This window comes from Aquarana catesbeiana, linkage group LG03 (genome assembly GCF_042186555.1).
Source record: "Aquarana catesbeiana isolate 2022-GZ linkage group LG03, ASM4218655v1, whole genome shotgun sequence".
NCBI classification, from domain to species: domain Eukaryota; kingdom Metazoa; phylum Chordata; class Amphibia; order Anura; family Ranidae; genus Aquarana; species Aquarana catesbeiana.
The window spans coordinates 678,968,705-678,990,301 of record NC_133326.1 but is presented as its reverse complement, the minus strand read 5'-3'; the positions used below and the strand labels follow the sequence as shown (position 1 = coordinate 678,990,301).

Sequence of the window (21,597 nt, the reverse complement as noted above, 5' to 3'; positions counted from 1 at the left end):
CATTAAGGTGAAAAAACTTTTACCTTCACAACCCCTTTAAAACCTTATTTTGAAAAGTGTTAAACTTGCCTCTAAGTTCTTAATGCAAGCTAGAAAATATCCCATCTCTTGAAGAGACTACTGTATAGGATAAATCCTATGAACATGCCTGTCTGTGGTGACTGTGTGTTACAGACGATTATTCTAAAATCATAATTGTAATGCTAAATTGGTGGAAGTTCTGACTCTTCAGTAAAAGTCACTGGTGGCAGTTAAAGGGTTAATTGTTTAATTAGCCCAGTGACAATCGCTCCCAGGCTGCTGGCACCTAGATTGGGTCCCACAAGCTGGAAAGTCTTTGTGTCGGGTGCAGATAAGAGTGGCATTGTTACGTAAGTGACAGTGCGGTGTGAGATTGGCCAGCCCTTTGCCATGAGTTAGTGAGGAGGGCAGAGATCTGATACCCGTGTTCCTCACATATTGGGGACAAATGCGGGTATCAGAAAACCCTCCTCTTCAGAGAAGCCTATCCTACCCACACCTAACAACTGTATTTTCTCCATCAGATCCTCCCCCACAGTTATTACCTTTTGTATCACTTGACCCTCCCTCCTAGATTGTAAGCTCTAAGGAGCAGGGCTCTTTGATTCCTCCTGTATTGAACTGTACTGTCTGCCCTCATGTTCTAAAGCACTGCACTAATTGTTGGCGCTATATAAATCCTGTCTAACCGTATGTTAAAAGCAGGGGTTTAGTTAGCACACATTTGCAAACGCATGTGAAAGCTGCAAGGCCTCGTCAAGGCACCCTGTATTACTTGCAGTCCTAACACTAAATTTATAAGTGTCTCCACAGTGGAAGCACATGCATTGAATGGATAGGTGTGAGACAGGTGAGCCAGGAGGCCGCCCTAGCCCCCTTAAAGGGACAGGACACACACTGGACACCCAGCAATAGCAGCAGAGGCGTCCAGTGTGTCCCCGACCCAAATATACAAACGGTAACAAGACACTGGTCACCGCCCACACCCATAACTGGCCTTCACAGTAAGGAGCACATGGAGGGCATATACATACATGCCTTGATGAGGCCTTGCAGCTTTCACATGCGTTTGCAAATGTGTGCTAACTAAACCCCTGCTTTTAACATACGGTTAGACAGGTAAATTTGGTTGGTCAGCAGACTGGTTGGTGAGTTGAGCTATGGAATTGTCTTTTTCTTGTATGTATATGCCCTCCATGTGCTCCTTACTGTGAAGGCCAGTTATGGGTGTGGGCGGTGACCAGTGTCTTGCTATATAAATCCTGTATAATAATAATAATATTAGTGCCACCTATCAGTGCCCATTAGTGAAGGAGAAAAATGACTTATTTACAAAATTTTATAAAAGAAAACTTTTTTTTCCCCAAAAATTTTGGTCTATTTTTATATGTCTAGCAAAACATAAAAACCCTAGTGGTGATTAAATACCACCAAAAGAAAGCTCTATTTGTTTGAACAAAATTATAAAAATTTAGTTTGGGTACAGTGTCGCATGACCGCGCAATTGTCAATCAAAATGTGACAGCACTGAAAGCTGAAAATTGGCCCGGGCAGAAAGAGGGGAAAGTGCCCGGTATGGAAGAGGTTAAAACAAGTTCTGCTTTTTCTTCACTTCATGTTTCACTTATATCCACTTCACACATATCCTCCAGCTACGGCACCCTGTAAGGAGAGATGAGACTCTTCATCGTGATCAGTCTGTACTTTCTAGGTAAGTGATAAAACTAATTATGAAAGTTATTATTTGTATCTAATTTGTGGCCGGTCTGGGCACAGGAGGGATTGCAACAATAAATAAGAAGCTATGAACAACCTTTGAAATTCATCTTCCTGGAAGTGTGAGCTGACACATTTCTTTTTTTTTTTTATCTAAAGGTATGTGACATACATTGAAATGGTAGCTTCACAGAATACGTGGTACAAACAAAGGAGCAATTATATGATCAACAGATAGTTGTATCTGAAACAAAGATATGGACCCCGGGGGTAATGACGAGGGATTAGCTCTGCGGGTGTTTAATGTACCCCAACACCTAGAAGGTGTTAGACTAGGGCTTCACATTGACGGCCATCTAATTAATTAAAATACTTTAGGGTTTAGCACCGATACCCTTGAAAAGTATCAGTGCCTGGGGGGAAGAGTGATATGGAGTGACTAACTAGGGTCGAAACATACCAGTTCTTGAATTAAATGGAAAAGAGGGGGGAGGGAAAATAGAGGGAAAGAGGGGGTGGGAGAAAGAAAGGAAGAAAAAGGGAGAGGATGGGATGGAGGGGGTTTATAGGTAAGGTGAGGTAGGGAAGGAATCCACCAAGGGAGCAAGGACCGTCCACATTTTGCCGGCCATCTGATGACCGCGGTTGGAGCTTCTGACAGTCAATAATGCCAGACTCACGGTTGGAATCAAGAACTTCTGACAGTCCCCTTAGACACCTAATGTCTCCCCAGCCCTCTTCTGAAGCTTACCAAGAACAGACTGCTCAGCTGATTACCGAGCCACACTGACAAATCTAGAAGAGCCTAGAAGTGCTGAGAGCTGGCCGCATCCAGAGTCCTTCATTGTAGAGCAGATTGTAGAGCAGATCAGAGAATGGATTTTCCTCCATCGGCTTCCGCTCGCCATCCTCACCATGTTTACTGGGTCCAATAAAACCATCTGGTCTTATGTTCCTCTGATTTATCCCAGATCATTGCAGTCAGGTCTTCCATTCGTTCAGCTGACATATTTCTCAATAGATAATACTGTATGGGTATAGCTTCAAGTGATTCTAAAGTCTCCCTTTTTAAGTTAAAAGTACCAAACATGTAATACTTACCGCCTCTGTGCAGTTGGTTTTGCACAGAGCAGCCCAGATCCTCCTCTTTAGTTCTCTTGGCTCCTCCCTCCTGTTGAGTGCCCCCACAGCAAGCAGCTTATTATGGGAGCACCCGAGCCAAGCCATGGCTCCCTGTGTCTATTCAGACATGGGGCCACGGCCTGGCCCGCCCCTTTTCTCTCCCCATTGGCTGACTGACTTGATTGACAGCAGTGGGAGCCAATGTTGCCACGCTGCTGTCTCAGCCAATGAGGAGGAGAGTCCCGGGCAGCCTTGTCTTTCGTGCAACATTGGTGGATAGAGGAGGGGCTCAGATAAGTAATAGGGGGGCTGAGGGGGCTGCAAGTGTAATCTGGCAACTTGAAGGTAATCTGTACAAAGGTTTACAGAAATAAATGCCCCCTAATTGGGACTTTAAATGGACCACCAACTCAAAAATTTGTAATATAATGAATTAAAATACAAATACAAAAGACCACATATATAAAAGGATGCACAACATGTGCTACATAAAACAAACCAATGTATTGTAAAAACGCATGCAATATAAATGCCCGACGCGTTTCCAGTATCAGATGTTCCTATACCTTCTTCAGGAGCCAAGGGTTCAGAAAATTTAGTGTTCAAAATACATTCTGGTGTAAAGATTCAATATTAGAAATACGTATGAGGAGCCAGTGAGTTCATATTGGCATTGCACACCTTGTCATTGGTGGGAATTGTGAGTGATTAGTGTGTTCTCTGGGTGAGTGGCACCCGCATAGTCTCCTAGGGAGTGTTTAAAGTTGGGGTTCAATAAGATGATAACTAGACCGTTCATAAAGTCACTGTAGTAAGGCTAAATAGCCCAGGGAGCAATGTCCCAGTAATCCACCTTAAGTGAAACCTGTCTCTCCTACGTGCAGTGTCAGATCTCTGGATGCAAGTTATCATCTTATTGAACCCCAACTTTAAACAGACTATGAGGGTGCCACTCATCCAGAGAACACACTAATCACTCACAATTCCCACCAATGACAAGGTGTGCAGTGCCAATATGAACTCACTGGCTCCTCATACGTATTTCTAATATTGAATCTTTACACCAGAATGTATTTTGAACACTAAATTTTCTGAACCCTTGGCCCCTGAAGAAGGTATAGGAACATCTGATACCGGAAACGCGTTGGGCATTTATATTGCATGCGTTTTTTACAATACATTGGTTTGTTTTATGTAGCACATGTTGTGCATCCTTTCATATACCGTATTTATCGGCGTATAACACGCACTTTTTTCCCCTTAAAATCAGGGGAAAATCATGGGTGCGTGTTATACGCCGATCCCTGCCGATCCCTGCTAATTGTGAACTATCGGCGGCCGACATTCACATAGTGTGTCGTTTTAAATATGGCGCCGCGGAGTTCAGAGGGACTCGGCGGAGCTGAACGAGTGCCGCCGAAATCACAGTGAGCCGATATACACATAGTCGAGTGTATTCGGCTCTTTCTGGCGCCGCTCACAGTCACGCCCAGTCCCGCTATTGGACCTGTGTTATGTCCATCATAGGGCGGGACTGGGCGGGACTGTGAGCGGCGCCGGAAAGAGCCGAATACACTCGACTATGTGTATCTCGGCTCACTGTGACTTCGGCGGCGCTCGTTCAGCTCCACCGAGTCCCTCCAAACTCCACGGCGCCATATTTAAAACTAAATGCAGCTATGTGTATGTCGGCGGCGATCATGGACACAAGAGGCAAGCATGGACAATGGGGGCAAGCATGGACACTGGGGGCAAGCATGGACACTGGGGGCAAGCATGGACACTGGGGGCAAGGCTGCACTGACCACTGGGGCAAAGCTGCACTGACAAGGCTGCACTGACAAGGCTGCACTGGGGCAAAGCTGCACTGACAAGGCTGCACTGGGGCAAAGCTGCACTGACAAGGCTGCACTGGGGCAAAGCTGCACTGACAAGACTGCACTGGGGACAAGGCTGCACTGACAAGACTGCACTGGGGACAAGGCTGCACTGACAAGGCTGCACTGGGGCAAAGCTGCACTGACAAGACTGCACTGGGGACAAGGCTGCACTGACAAGGCTGCACTGGGGCAAAGCTGCACTGACAAGACTGCACTGGGGCAAAGCTGCACTGACAAGGCTGCAATGGACACTGGGTCAAGGCTGCAATGACACTAACAAGGCTGCAGATGAACACTGATGAGGCTGCATTGATGGGCATTTTAATGTAAGTTTTTTTTCCTTAAACTTCCCTCCTAAAAGTTTTTTTTTCCTTAAAATTCTCTCCTAAACTTGGGGTGCGTGTTATACGCCGGCGCATGTTATACGCCGATAAATACGGTATGTGGTCTTTTGTATTTGTATTTTAATTCATTATATTAAAGATTTATTTTTATAATTTTTGAGTTGATGGTCCATTTAAAGTCCCAATTAGGGGGCATTTATTTTTATTTCTATGTCTATTCAAAGGGATGGGACCACCATACTCTATATGAGATGATGGGAGTCTCTTTCTTATTTAAAGGTTTACAGAACACCTGCAATGTCCCTTCCCACTTGTGTGACTGATTCACTGATTTTCCCAGAAATCTACACTAAAGACTCGTACACACGATCGGATTTTCCGCCCAAAGGGCGTTGGCCGGGAACTTGTCTTGCATACAAACGGCACACAATTGTCGGCCAACAAACATGAACATAGTGACGTACTATGTGATTTTTCAGCTCTTTAGCACCACTCTTTGGCCACCTTCTGCTAATGTTGTGTTTGGTAAGCATTGCTTCCGAGCATGCGTGTTTGTACTTTGGACTTTTGTCTGATGGACTTGTGTACACACAATCGGAAAATCTGACAACAGACAGCTGTCCGTGGAAAATTTTAAAGCCTGCCATCCAACATTTGTCCGCGGAAAATCAGACAATTGTCCGATGGAGCATACAAACGGTCGGATTTTAGGCCAACAGTGTGTCATCACACAATTCCCGTCTGAAAATCTGATTGTGTGTGTACAAGGCTTAAGTCAGATTTTAGGCATCATCTACAATGGGAATTTCAATTTTGATGAAATACTCTACAATGTTTAATTACTTCTAAAGAGATGCAGACCCTGTAGCTCTACTCATCAGAACACTGAGAGTGCACCAGGTGATTATAATGAACCTGACCCTCCCCTTTAGAATCAGTCTACACAGGACATGGTAAAACAAACAGCTATTTATTAAGAGCAGAAACAGGTAGGAATCTGCTTCAAAGTTTGTTAAAATCTCTCTAATGTACTTTAGAAACTTTAAAGTGGTCCCTATGCAAAAAATGCAAAATCAAAAATGTGTCAGCAAGCTTGCACACTACTAAAGGCAAATCCACTGTGCACTGTAGATCTGAGAGGAAGATCTGTTGATTTTTATCATATGATCATGTGCACGCAAAAGTGCTGTTTTTTATTTTCCTTTCATGTCTCCATCAGATCTACAGTGACTGCACTTCCAAGTGCACAGTGGATTTCTCTTTAGGAAATGTAGCACCCTTTTCCTAAATTTAGCGATGCTAGGTGGTAGCTAGCCTGGCTAATTTGTAGTCTATTGATCAAATGGGTCTGGTGTCAACTGTGATTTCTCTCTTTTGTCAATAGGTGGCACTGTTACCTTTGACATCAGTGTAATACAGTGGATTCAGGTTGTGAATGTATATACTTCTCTCTGCCAATCAGCCAAGAATGCTGGGAGAGGGTATTTATTTAGAGAAGGTCAGATGATCGGGGCTCTTTCTACCTGGGCTGCGGCCTGGATGGGCGTGTGTGGAGCAGCAGCAGAAATGTAGGCCTGAAGCCTGGGGCCTTGCCACGTGGGTCAGGGGCTCTGTCGGAGAGAGCCGGGCCGTTGCCGGGAAGCATGGGAGAGAAATTGCCAGAGGGTCAACCACTTTTATTGCCGGAGGCATGTATAGAGGGATGGAGTTTTGAAGGAGTACCAGAGGAGATTTTTGATCAGCCGGGGACTATGAAGTAGCTGGAAAAGCTTCAAGAAAGAACTCATCCAAAGAATCCAGCAGGTAGCTGTGATTTAAGCTTGAGGAGTCCAGAGGGTAGCTGTGAGTTAAGCTCGAGGAATCCAGAGGGTAGCTGTGAGCTGAGCGTGTTGCTATAGGAGACAGCAGTTGCTACGAAATACAGATTGCTGAATTCAGCTTAAAGGCCCTTGTTCTGTATAGCTATCTGCCTAGTTTTATTTTTGTCCAAGGAGTCTGCCAATTTGTTATTGCATTTGCCTCTTTCCCACATTTCATGTTAAGGGAAATAAAACTCTCTTTGTTAATTTTTAGAAGTGACTGGCGCCCATCTTTCCTCTTTACACAACACCCACCATGTCTAGTAACCTACACCCAGGGGCGGATCCAGAGTCTAGTCTCGGGAGGGGCACTGCCAGAAAATATGTTTTTTTTGGGGCAATTTATCAGGGAAATGGCTGATGTTGGAGCTTTAATCATCACGGCACCATGGTTATTATAATGTCAGGGTGTTTGAAACACATTATTTCTATTATTACATTGTTATAGAAAATGAAATAGTTCAAGGGAAGAGGCTCCACCCATCTCCTCCTCCTCCTGGTATCCTGCCATGTCAGTGCGAGTCTCACTCTCGGCACCGCTGATCAGCTGATGTGAGAGAGAGACTCGGGTAGAGGCAGCGGCAGCCGCATTGGCTTCAATGACATGTCAGTGCTACTATTTCGGGGGGGGGGGGGGCAATTGCCCTGTTGCCCCCCCTGGATCCGCCCCTGCCTGCACCCTGAGGAGGAATGTCAGCCCCCCCTGACTCTGGGGGTCATCACCAGGCCTCTGGAGGTAGAGGCAGAGCGCTACATAAATAAACCCCAATGTTTAATGTGTGAAGAGCACAGAGGGGTCAGTTTTATCACTTTGGAAATGTAAAATAATTGTGTTTGGCACAAAAAACTTTGAAGGAAGAGGACAGTGGTGTCCTGTAATGCAGGGCATGGGGGCGTCCCCCCCCCCCCCCATCCCCTAACACCAGCTGCCACTGGAAAAGGATTTCATCCTGAAGTGGCATTTTATTAAATATTCTCAATGGATTTTTATAAATATGTCTGCACATTTGTGAGGACAATGATTTTATACATAGTTTTCCTTTCTAGATTTGGAGGCACTTATTAAGTGTTCTTGTATAGCAAGACCACTTACTGTTATCTCACATATATATTATTATTCTTATTATAGCCAAATTTACCACCCTAAGTCCTCCCACAGTTTTTATGCTACATGGACAAGTAATATACCAAAACGTGCGGATTGTTCCCAAATGGTGTGCTATTACTTTGTGGAACGTTTCGCCGAATGGTTCAGGAAATATCGTTGTTTTTGTGGCAAAATTAGTCCCATAGGAATGAAAGGCGAAATGTTCAATGTAATTTAATTGGTGTGCTATTACCTTGTGGAAATTTGTGAAAAGCTGAAAAATACCAGTGTGAATCCAGAATCAATGTCATTTAATTGGTGTGCTATTACTTTGTGGAACTTTTCGCCAAATGGTTCACGAAATATCGTCGTTTTTGCGGCGAAATTGGTCCCATAGGAATGAATGTCGAATTGTTCAAAACTAGAGTGGGAGGTGACAAAAGCTGACAACCCCATGATCATACCACCCTAACTCCTCCCACAGCTTTTAAACTTCATAAACAGTAATATACCGAAGGTGCGGATTGTTCCCGATTGGTGTGCTATTACTTTGTGGAACGTTTCGCCGAATTTTTCACAAAATATCGTAGTTTTTGCAGAAAATTGGTCCCATAGGAATGAATGGCGAAATGTTCAATGTCATTTAATTGGTGTGCTATTACCTTGTGGAACTTTGTGAAAAGCTGAAAAATACCAGTGTGAATCCGGCCTCAATGTCATTTAATTGGTGTGCTATTACTTTGTGGAATGTTACGCCGAATGGTTCACGAAATATCGTCGTTTTTGCAGCAAAATTGGTCCCATAGGAATGAATGGCAAAATGTTCAAAACTAGAGTGGGAGGTGACAAAAGCTGACAACCCCATGATCAGCCAAAACATTATGACCACCCCATGATCAGCCAAAACTTTATGACCGCCCCATGAAAAAAAAAATTATTTTTGAAAAAAAAAAATCATTTTTGAAAAAAAAAAAATCATTTTTGAAAACAAAAACAAAATCATTTTTGAAAAAAATGTTCAGCTCTTTCAGCTATTGATGGGACTGTTTTACTACTATTTATACTTTTTAAAATATTAAGCTTTTTAACACTTTTCACAGTTACTCAAGCCACTCCATCCAGTTACTCCGCCCACTCCAGTTGTAGAGGCAAGAACACTTTCACAATTTCCCCAGAAATTGTAGCTTTTCTAGTTTAAAGTGTGATCACATTCACATTTGTTGCTTTCATTAATCAATGCAAAGGTTTAATGAATTTTTGCTCCAATGTACATTGATTACCCAGAGGGGAATTTTTTTCTTCAACTAAAGTTGGTCTACTCTCTAACTATGAAATAGAAATTAAAAAGGGATAAGTCACTCGTTCATGAGCAAACCACAGTTTCACTTTGGAAAAGAGCTAAACCCGCAGAGGATTACTTAATTTTCTAGAGAATTGTAAGTAAAAAACACAGTTTGTTCTCATCCTGGAAGTCTTTGAACTTCCTGTAGACATTAGTGGGGGAGGAGGCAAGCTAACAATTATGTTAGCTCAGCAATGGCAGCACAGATCAGAACAGGACCAAATGTCCGAAAGGAATGAGTCCGTTCTGACCGCCGTTCTCACAAACATTGGTCTAGTTAAATGGCTAGCTGGATTAGATCTTCTAAGGAAGCAGGAGCCTCAACCCTGGCTAGCTCGTCCTTGAGTGCTTCAGACAGCCCAGCCTGTATCTGCTGACCACTTAGGAAATTCAACAATATAGTCCTCCACAGGCCATTGTCCTTGTTGTAGTGCATGAAGGGCGGCTTCGGCAGTAGTAGGCCGCTGGGAGTCATAATAAAATTGTGCCACAGCTTCAAGAAATGCGGAAACAGAAATGAAGACTGGGCTCTTTTGCTCAAGTAGGTGGTGCACCCAAGACTATGGTTCTTTTGATAGAAGAGAGATAATGAACCCCACTTTTAAGGCTCTAACATTTATTTGGTCCCCTGAGAAGCGTTCAGGAACAGGGACCCTATGTTCTCGGGGAGGCAACACCACAGTAGGAGTGACAGCTGAATGTTCTAGAGCAGAACAGGTTGATGCTATGGTGGGGATTGGTGGATTCTGGTCAGCAGGAGCAGCGGACACAGAGAGATTTTGCAGATGATCCTCTAATTGGAAGTAGCCCTCCTGTAGGTTCTTCACTGCTTGTGTTAGAGCTGCGACTTGAAGGCACAGAGCCTCTAATGGGGAAGCACCTTTTTTGGCCTCTGACATGATGGCTGGTTGATGCGGTCGTGTATCTGGTTGGAGGTTGAAGTGACAAGAGGGCTTCCCTTGTGGCTGAGTGCCAAGCACCTCTGGTGGTGGTAACAGGATATGCTGAGCTCAAAGAAGCAAGGGTTGTCAGCTGTGCTGTTTATCATGTGACTGTGGTATACAGATAATCCAAAAAGGTATATAGTGGCAGCATTTCAATGTAAAAAGATTTATAGGCTGTGGGCACTGTGGGGAGGCAGTTGAACTATTTTCGTATTACTGGGTTTAGTAACACTTTACATCAGCTGAGGTATAATTGTTTTGGATTTAACTTCTATGCCTTATTGAAGAGTTAGGTTGCCTGTGCCAAGTCAGTCAGTGACCATTCTTTTCCAACAGAGTGAGCCTAAAGACCTTGTTTTAGGTCTCTGTCCACGCATAAAGGGGCATTTTTGAAACAGAACAAGTCCTTTTTTTTAACAGACACAGTCAGTTAAAAGAGAAGTATGGTTTTGATTTGATTTGATATGGGATTTGTACTGCGCCGAATGCACTCCGTTAGGAGCGCGTCTAGGTGCACATAGACCCTAAAATCAAGTTGAGATTTCCAATAGAGCATTAAAAAGAGGAGCCTAGGGTGCCTGATGTGAAAAAGATAAAGTAAAACAGAGCGAAAAAAAAAGGGGAGGGGGGAGGGGCTAACCCTCCAGATGGGGGAGAAAAAAGAGCATACAAAATCCATGTTTTTTGCACGATTCCTATTCTTCATCAGATTATCCGTAGGCCTGGATGAAGAGGAGCGTTTTTAAACCCTTCCTGAAACTCAGGAGGGAGGGTAAGGACCTTAGACATGCTGGAAGGGAGTTCCACAACATTGCCTTTTGTAACCAGGCGTCTGTTACCAGTAAATTTTAGACTGCTGGTTGTCGGTTGTGTGAGAAGTAAGTTGGCCGATCGGAGTGGTTTTGGTTCGGTCCAATGCTGCATCTGTCCCCTGCCATCTCTGCACTGAGAACCGAGCCATCGTACACTGCTGATGGTTCGGTTCTCTCACCTCCCCAAACGAAGAGCTGCTGACTGTCAATCAGCAGCTCTCCTGCTCTGCTACTCCATGCTCACTGGAGCGCTGGGCTAGGGAGGGGCAGCGTCTCAGGATTTCAGCGGATCTGTGATAGGCTGAGATGGTCATCAGTCCAGGCAGCTGGCGAATCCAGACTCCCATTGTCGGGATGACGGGGTGTCTGGACTGATTCCTGTCACGTCAGCGGAGAGCAGACTTCAGACCGATCTCTGCTGAAAACGGGTCACAGGAGTGAAAAATGAATTGCACTCCTGTCCTGTGACCCATAGGAGAAAAACAATCTCAGGCTGGACATCTACTTTAAAGGCTGCCTGAACCCGATTTTGGAGAAGATGTTTTCTAATGTAAAGTTCAGGGGTATAGCACCTCGGGACAACATGCAAAGCCGTTTGTCTTAAACATAAAGGTATTTTTTTTCTCTGAAAGCCAACAAAACAGCACTTTCAACAGCAACACGGAGATGACTTAAAGTGTAACTAAGTTCAAAACATTTTTTTTGGATAGAGCGTAGAGGCATTAGAATGCTCGTCAGTTTTTTTTTTGCTGTCTCCCCATTAGGGAGATTCCCCCTCTCTATTTGTCCTGTTTACCATTATAATTGAAAGTGAAAGTAAAAGAAAATCCCAAATTTTGGGTTGTCCCCAGAAAAGTAATAGAGGGGAAATCTTCCAATGGGGACGCTTGTTCTGGTGACCTGGGGGTCCCCAAGGTATTCCCTAAATTTGCAGGGATTTCCTCTAACTTCCTGTTTGGCTATGGGACAGGAAGTGAAGTGAAATCTCCACAATGGGACACGGATGGCGGAAAAAAATTCTGACAGAGGTTATAACACTCTCTTGCTCTATCCGAAAAAAAAAAAGCTTTGCCTGTAGTTCTACTTTAATTCCAGAAAACATAACATAAAAATCAGCGTATCTTCAGCACAAATATTAGAAACAAAGTTCATATACAGGATTTATACCAAGGTGAGCAAAGTCCAACTCCGACTGTTTATCAGCTTCCAGCCCTCAGACAGATCTCTCTCTCAAACTACTCCACCACACCCAGCACAGCGAGCTTCCTGTCCCCCTGGGGGTATGATTGGGTCAGATTTTTTATTCTGAAAGCGGTACAATGTTTCGCATAGAAATTTGGCATTTTATATTGTAGGCCTGTAATTCTTAGGAATAACTCAGGTATGATAAAGTTTGAAACACAAAATCGTAAATTATAATATAATAAATAACTATAAATAACTATAACAAATAATAATATAATATTAATAAAATATATTCAATGTAATCAAAAACACAGAAATTTGTTCAGTCGCAGAATTGTCGCTGTCGTCACTTTCAGTGTCTGATGATGGATTTCCCCACAAATCACTATCAATCAATTCTGCAAGTGTTCTAATTTGTTGAAGCTGTTTTCTAGCTGTTCTAAAACCACTTTTGACGTAAAGGGGCACTTTTTGGTTGCCATGGACAATTTCAAGTTGCTAGGCAGAAAGTACAGTATATGTAATATAAAAGTGTATGCAGGGCACTGGACAAAGCACTCGGGACAAAAGGGAGGTGAAATAATTTGATACGGTAATGTAATCTGTAAGATTACGGTGTACTGTATGCACAGTGGAACCTTGGATTACGAGCATAATCCGTTCCAGGAGAATGCTTGTAATCCAAAGCACTTGCATATCAAAGTGAGTTTCCCCATAGAAGTCAATGGAAACAAAGAAAATTCCACATTGACTTACATGGCATGCAATACCGCATGTGTCCAGAGGTGGGGGGGCGCCGGAGAGCCTCGGAAATACTCGGGGACAGCTCGGCTGACCTTGGAAACGCTTGGAAACACTCTGGAATGGAGTACTTCTGAGTGTTTCCGAGTGATTCCGAGTATTTCCGAGCGGTTCCGAGTGTCACCAGCACACCCGCACCTCTGACCACATGCGGTACTGCACACCCCATTAGCTTGAATTCTGCCCGATTTGCAAGACAACACTCGCAAACCGAGTCAGGATTTTTTTTTTAAAAGTTGCTCGTCTTTCAAAATGCTCGTTAACCGCGTTACTCGTACACAGAGGTTCCACTGTATTATGTGTTTTTAACTTTTTGAATTTGGCGCCGTGCTCCGTCCCTGTGCGTTGCAACGCTCGCAGGGCATGGAGCCCGGCACTGTGATAGATCGAGCGGAGGACACGGCTCGCACACACAGCGGGAGGACATCGCAGGATCCTGGGGACAAGGTAAGTAACTTTGGCTGGATCCTGAAATGCGATCCCAAGTGTGGCTCGGGGTGACCGCTTTTGGTAATGAAAATTCACCCCGAGCCACACTCGGGATTACCGCCAGGGAGGTTAAGGCCCATACACACGATACGAAAATCAGAAGGGAAAATTCGTAAGACGAGCTGTCTGCGGATTTTCGGATCGTTGGTAGGGTGCTTTCAACAGACGATTTGACAAAAGCTGGATGTGCAGGCTATAAACTTTTTGTCAGATGAGAACTCAACGTCAGATTTTCGGATGGTCAGTACAGAAATCGTAACACAAAAGTCGAAAGTACAAACACGCATGCTCGGAATCAATGAACGACTGGGAAGAGTTCGATCTTGTAAACTACCGTTCGTAATCTAGAATTAACATTCGTGACGCGGCAATTGATGAAATCTTGAAATGCAGAACACAATTCTCTTCTTCTTTAATGGGATAATAATGAAGCTGCTTTGATGGTGATACTGATGTAGTTATGCCAAATGTATTTTAAAAGGCATTTGTTTTGTAGTGATATAAATAATATTAAAGCGGAGTTCCGGACAAATTTTTAATTTTTTTTTATTGATCCGAGCATAATTTATTATTAACCACTTGACCACTGGGCACTTAAATCCCCTTAATAACCAGACCAATTTTCAGCTTTCAGTGCTCTCACATTTTGAATGACAATTACTCAGTCATGCAACACTGTACCTATAAGAAATTTTTGTCCTTTTTTTTGCACAAATAGAGCTTTCTTTCGCTGGGTTCTTTATTTTTTGCGCTATAAAAGAAAAAAGACCGAAAATCCTGTAAAAAATGCATTTTTCTTTGTTTCTGTTATAAAATTTGCAAATTAGTAATTTTTCTTCATATATTTTGGCCAAAATTTATACCACTACATATCTTTGGTAAAAATAATCCAAATTGGTGTATATTATTTGGTCAAAACAGTAAAGTTAGCCCAATGTTTTTGCATAATGTGAAAGATGAAGTTACGCCGAGTAAATAGATACCTAACATGTCACCCTTCGAAATTGCACACGCTTGTGGAATGGCGCCAAACTTTGCTACTTAAAAATCCCCATAGGTGACACTTTAAAAATTTTTACTGGTTACATGTTTTGAGTTACAGAGAAGGTCTAGGGACAAAATTATTGCTCTCGCTCTAACGTTTGCAGCGATACCTCACATGTGTGGTTTGAACACTGTTTTCATATGTGGGCAGGACTTACGTGTGCGTTCGCTTCTGCATGCGAGCACACGGGGACAGGGGAGTTTAAATTTATTTTTTATTTTTCATTTTACTTTATTTTAGTTTGATGCTTTTTTCCAAAAAATTAATTTTTTGATCACTTTTATTCCTATTACAAGGAATGTAAACATCCCTTGTAATAGGAATATGGCATGACAGGTCCTCTTTACAGTGAGATATGGGGTCAATAAGACCGCACATCTCACCTTTAGGCTGGGAAGCCTGAAATATAAAAAAAAAAAAAAAAATTATTATGGCTTCGATCGTAGCGGTGAGTCAGTAGAAGCACCTGAGGGCAGTGGGAGGGGGGGGGACGTCCCCTCTCGCCTCCCGTAAGAACGATCAAGCTGTGGAACAGCCGCTATGATCCACCCTATGGTGTAGGGAATCGTTGGCTGAAAAAGCTGATAATTGAATGATGCCTGTAGCTGCACCCATCATTCAGATATCCCTGCACAAAGTCAAGGACGTCGTATGAGGGACGGCGGGCGGGAAGTGGTTAAAACGCATTTTTTTTTAACACATAGCATGTACATACCAAAAATGACACCCCGAAATAGATTCTCCTTCTCCTGAGTACGGCGATACCACATGTGTGAGACTTCCACAGCCTGCCCACATACAGAGGCCGAGTACAGCCGAGTATGGCTCAGCATGGCAGAGCATGGCAGAGCATGGCAGGGTATGGCAGAGTATTGCAGGGTATTGCAGGGTAACGCAGGGTAATGCAGGGTATTCGAATATGACTGAGCATGGAGGGATGGCTGAGCTTGGATAGATGGATGGCTGGATGTGACTGCAATTGTCACAAAGCAGCGCTGTGGGCACTATACATCCAGCCCACAGCGCTGCTGCCATCCGATCTCTCCCCCTCTCCTCTCACACTGTACCGATCAGTACACAGAGGGGAGAGAGGAACCGGCGTCATGACATGATGCAGGTTTGTTTACAAGTGATCGCCCGCCATTTCACGGAGCGATCACATGGTAAACGGCCGCGATCTCAGGTGCACGCCCCAGGGGGCGCGCGAGAGCGGGATTCTGGGAGGACGTCACTGTACGCCCACCCAGAGTTAAGCAACCGCCCTGTAGCCATCATTCATCATTCAGTTGCTAAGTGGTTAAATTAAAAAACGATTATATCATTTTAATAGTGGATGTTGCTAAAATAAAAATGTTACACTCACAATTTTTTCTCTCCTGTTGTGGCCGTTGCCATCATGACTGTGGCATGTGAAGCTCAATCGATAACTCTTCCTGGATAAGCTTGAGAGGTGCATGCACGATCTTGCGCATGCACGATTCACCGAAGGCCATAGCGTCGATTGTTTCTAAAGTTGCCATAACAACGGGGGGGTGACGGAGGAAGGTCCCGCCCTGTTGTTATGGCAACATAGATAATTACATCTCGCCGCTATGATCCGCCCTAAATCGCGTCATTTCCTGTCAGGAAATAACGCGATTTTTGATCACAGTACTGCCCACAGACTCTTCATCCTATCCCAGGAGAGGGAGGAAGTGATGAGGATCTCCGCGGACCAGGAAGTGGCAGATTAGGGGGACTACATAGCAACAGGGCGATTCTAGAAAGTATAAAAAAAATGTTTTCCTCCAAATTTTTTTTAGGTTTAGAGGAGTCAGATTTAAAAAAAAAAAAAATCAGAGTGTAACTTCGCTTTAATATTATGGTTGTTGTTTGATTTTTTGGGGAAGTTACCACAACACCATTATCCCGTAGTTTTTAAGATCAACGATACAACTATGTTGGTGTCCCTTTTTAATATTCCATTGTGTTTTTTTTTTTCTTTACCAATAAAGATTTTTATTGAATTTTCAAAAGAGAAACAAGAATATTCCAGTTACATATTGAAACAGTGTTGTCACAGAAATACCTGTATAGGTTTCCAAAATAAAGAATTGCTTAAATTAAGTTACTATAAAACACTATAGTCAAACTAGAGACTCTTAAGGTGTTTAAACATTTATATAGTTCTTAGAATTTTTCAGAAAATCTGAAGCCCTAGGATGTAAGATCCATTCATTCCATCCATTGTGTTGTTTTTAATGTAACTGCCTACTCCCAAATTGTCATTTGAAGAAAAACACATTAATATTCTACACCATTTTTTTGTTGTGTAGAAAGAAAAACAACAGAAATTAAATTAGAGATCCTATCTGCCATCCAAATAAAAATAACTTAACAAAAAGTGTGACTCAACACTCACCAAACTTCTACTAACATGAAATTAGCAGAAGGGGTAAAGGGTGGCGCTTGAGAAATGAACTTCCTCTTTATAGTCTCATAGTACGTCACTACGTTCGTGTTTGTCGAACGACAATTTGCGGATAGTTAGTATTCTAGACAAGATCCTGCACACACTCTTTTGACAAAAATCAGACACTCGGTCGTTCAACAATCGAACCGTGTGTACGAGGCTTAAGGCTTGATTCACACTAATGCATTTTTTGATGCTTTTTGCATTGTGCAGCAATGCATTTCATTTTTTTGACATGGGTTCCTATGGAACACGTTCACACCAATGCATTTTTGTGCCTCTGCACTTTTGGAAAGGGTCGGGGACTTTTTTCCTGCAAAATGCAACATTTTGCATGTAATAGATTTCAATGGGCCCACATCCAAAAAGCAAGTTCCGCGTTTTTACTGCAATTTTGACACAATTTGCGATTTGTGGGGGGTTTTTACATTTACTGTATATAGCTGGTTGCTGATCAGCGGTCTGGGAAGCGGCTTCCTCGCTGACAGCTGAATTTAAAAAAAAAAATTGCCGGCTTAAAAAAAATTCAAGAAAAAAACAGCGTGGGGTCCCCCCAAAGACCATACCAGACCCTTATCTGCCTGGCGAGTCAGGAAAGGGAGAGGATGAGCGAGCGCCCCCACAACCTCCCCCTCCCCGAACCATACCAGAATTCTCAATGACCCATATATAACCATATATTTTTATGTGACCCTCACAGAGCTCCTGAAACTCATACATGAACCCCAGGTTAAGAAGCACTAAAATAGCGGAAGCAATTTCTCAATTTGCAAAAACTCGGCATCCTTTTTTAAAGTGATTGTAAAGTCTATTTTTTTTCCTATAAAAAAAATAAACATGTTATATTTATCTCCTCTGTGCTGTGGATTTGCACAGAGCAGCCCTGATCCTCCTCTTCTCGGGTCCCTCTTCGGTGCTCCTGGCCCCTCCCACCTGTTCAGTGCCCCCCACAGCAAGCAGCTTTCTATGGGGTCACCCTACCTAGCTGAGTCACAGCTCCCTTTGTCCATTCAGATACGGAGCCCGACCCGGCCCTGCCCCCTCTCTCCCCGATTGGCTAACTGACTTTGATTGACAGCCTCGGGAGCCAATGACACCACTGCTGTGTCTCAGTCAATCAGGAATGAGAAAAAAGGGTATAAGTACCACAGCGCTGACAGCCTAAATAAATACAATAAAGTGCAACTGTAGTGCATATAAAATTAAGTGCAAAATTAATCCAAAAAAAAAAAAATATATCAAATCAAGCATGTAGTCAGTGAAAGCTTAAAAAACACATGCAAATATGTATAAACTTCTATTTGTAAGGTTCCTTTCACAGGTGCTGTTGTGCTAGAAATAGTGCAAATCAATATTAAGCATGTGGCCAGTGAAAGTCCAAAAAAGACATGCACATAAGCAGCTTGCGGCACCACGGTGACATCACGTCCGATGCCCGTTCAATTCCAGTTAGGTTGTGAGGGAACCTATTGATCAATGGATTGGTAATTGATGTTCATCCATTTGCCCTCCACCTTGGAACCTTGTAAAGATTGATCTTAATGAATTAAACAAGACGTACTTCACTATGTGGGCTCTTTCTTCATATGTTTGTGCCTGAAAACACCCCAGGAAGGATCGCACCCAGGAGTTGGCGTTTTTTTAAACCCCGCTCACCAGACTAAGCCTACCTGACCCACAACGCAGTACTGCTTGGGGGTCCATTGGATCTGGTGAGTTCAACCATAAGGGGGGTGGGTAGGGTTGCCACCTGTCCAGGATTCACCTGGAAAGTTTGGGTTTTGAATCATGTGTCCGGGTTTCAGTCCACCTGAAACCCAGACACATTATTCAGACTGGGCTGTGGCTCTCCAAATAACCGAGATAATCATACACAAATCTGTTGCCACTGTGGGTGGCTCTTTGGGGGCAGGTTTGGCATCACTGAAGGGTGGGGTGATGTCAGCTAGAGCAATTTGGCCACACCCACTGGCACGCTCTGTGCGCTACATTACTACTTTCCTTGGGGCATCCAAATGTATCCCAGGTCTTTTATAATCCTATAGGGTTTACTGCAAAAAAAAAAAAACATAAATCATTGCCCTGTGCTGCAAAAGTGTTCAGGTTTGCTTTGAAGAAAAGGTGGCAACCTGGGGGGGGGGGGGGGGGGGGCTGGGATCTGGTGAGTTAAACCTTAAGGGGGGGTGTGGATCCCGTATGCACCTGTTTACAGCATCATATGTTTTATTTTTAGCACAGCAGCACTTTTGAAAGGAACTTATCAACTGAGAAGTGCTGTGTGTTTATGAGCACGTCTCTTTTGGACTTTCACTGGCCACATGCTTAATATTGATTTGCACTATTTCTAGCACAGCAGCACCTGTGAAAGGAACCTTCCAACCAGAAGATTCTACATATTTGCACGTGTTTTTTAACCACTTAAGGACCGAGCCTCTTTCTGAGATTTGGCGTTTACAAGTTAAAAACTGTTTTTTTTTTACTAGAAAATTACTTAGAACCCCCAAACAATATATATATTTTTTTTCCCTAGCACCCTAGAGAATAAAATGTTGGTTGTTGCAATACTTTTTGTCACACCGTATTTGCGCAGCGGTCTTACAAGCGCACTTTTTTTGAGGAAAAAAAATTACTTTTTTGAATTAAAAAATAAGACAACAGTAAAGTTAGCTTAATTTTTTTTTAATATTTTGAAAGATAATGTTGTGCCGAGTAAATTGATACCCAACATGTCACGCTTCAAAGTTGCACCCGCTCGTGGAATGGCGACAAACTTTTACCCTTAAAAGTCTCCACAGGTGACGTTTAAAAAATTCTACCGGTTGAATGTTTTGCTTTACAGAGGAGGTCTAGTGGTAGAATTATTGCTCTCACTCTACCAAACACCGTTTTCATATGCGGGCGCTGCTCACTTATGCGTTGCTTCTGCGCGCAAGCTCGGCGGGACAGGGCGCGTTTAAAAAAAAAAAAAAAAAATTATTCTTATTATTTTACTTTCATTTTTTTTATTCTTATACTGTTTTTTTAAAAAAAAATTGGGTCGCTTTTATTCCTATTACAAGGAATGTAAAGATCCCTTGTAATAGAAAAAAGCATGACAGGTCCTCTTAAATATGAGATCTGGGGTCAAAAAGACCTCAGATCTCATATTTACACTAAAATGCAATTAAAAAAAAAAAAAAGAGCATGGGGCGGAAGTGATGTTTTGATGTCACTTCCGCCCTGCAGTGATATGGAGACGGGTGGGGTCCATCTTCCCCTCACTCATCTCCATTCCCAGCCAGGGACAGGACCAGATCGCCTCCGCTGCTGCCGACGGCTTCGTTAAGCGGCAGAGGGCACCGGAGAGCGACGGGAGGGGGGGGGGGCGATAAAAGTGATCTTGCAGAGAATCCGCCGCAGAGACCACTTTTATCTTGAAGTGGACCGCTCACTGAAGAAGAGGGTACCGGGGTTATGGTAGCTAGCTGCTGCCATAACAACGGTATTCCTCTTTAAAGTAGCAACGTATTCCTGCAGCGGGCGGTCCGTAAGTGGTTAAGCTTTCACTGGGTACATCTTTGATATATTTTTTGTTTTTTTTTGGATAAATTTTGCACTTAATTTTCTATGCACTACAGTTGCATTTTATTGTATTTATTCAGGCTGTCAGCACTGTGGTATTTATACCCTTTTTTCCATGTTTTGACTTATGTCATGTACAGCAGCGTTAGGCCTAATCACTAATCAGTATCTTTAGTGCAGGGGATTGTTTTTTCACAAATCAGGAATGAGAATCTCGGAAGGCTGAAACATTCATGGACATTACTGGAACTAGATGGACCCCAGGTAAGTATTAGGGGAGCTGAGAGGGGCTGCTGAACACAGAAGGCTTTTTATCTTAATGCATAGAAACCCTTTGGTAAATGTTGGTGCAGGTGACAGATTTATGTACCTGTTGTAGACCCTGTCCTTGGTGCAAATGAGCTCCCCCACCGCTGTAGCTGTCATGTAGAGAGTGCAGCAGCAGGGAGTTTTATAACTGGGGGGTGAAGCCTGATGGGGATTCACAGACACTAGTACCTTATCAGGTCTACTCACCTTGTGATTGACAGCAGGCAGTGTGCAGATCCTTAACCAATAGACAGCCTGCTATTGGGTATAGAATCTACCCACTGCCTGCTGTCAGTCGCAACCCAGACTGCAAGGATTACTTGCCACAAATGTGTGGCAGTGTTAAATAGTAAGTCTGTTAACTTGCTGCACATTTTCACCGGCATGTTGTACACTTGCAGAGAACTTGAAGCACAAGTTCTAGTTGACACTTTTCCAATTTGTAGCAAATTTGCGTCGCAAGTCTCTAGCAAAAGCAAAGTTGCAGTAGTGAGTCTACAGCAAGAGCTTTGCAAGTCTACAGCATGAAAATTCGGCCACAGTGACCCCCTGTGGTGGGAGGACTTTTGCACAACATAACTGAACCAGAACTTGCAGCAGACTTGCAGAATGTTTGCAAAGAAAGTTG

At 43.3% G+C, this 21,597-nt stretch overlaps 1 protein-coding gene across 1 annotated transcript in view; it reads left to right on the top strand.

Annotated features, from left to right (window-relative positions):
* The first annotated feature begins 1,627 nt into the window (after positions 1 to 1,627).
* The window catches only part of LOC141133514 (uncharacterized), a 67,842-nt gene continuing 47,872 nt past the window's right edge, over positions 1,628 to 21,597 (top strand). The window contains exon 1 of the mRNA XM_073622940.1: positions 1,628 to 1,732. Coding sequence (XP_073479041.1) covers positions 1,696 to 1,732 — 37 coding nt within the window. The 5' untranslated portion in view covers positions 1,628 to 1,695. The remainder of the gene's footprint in view (positions 1,733 to 21,597) is intronic.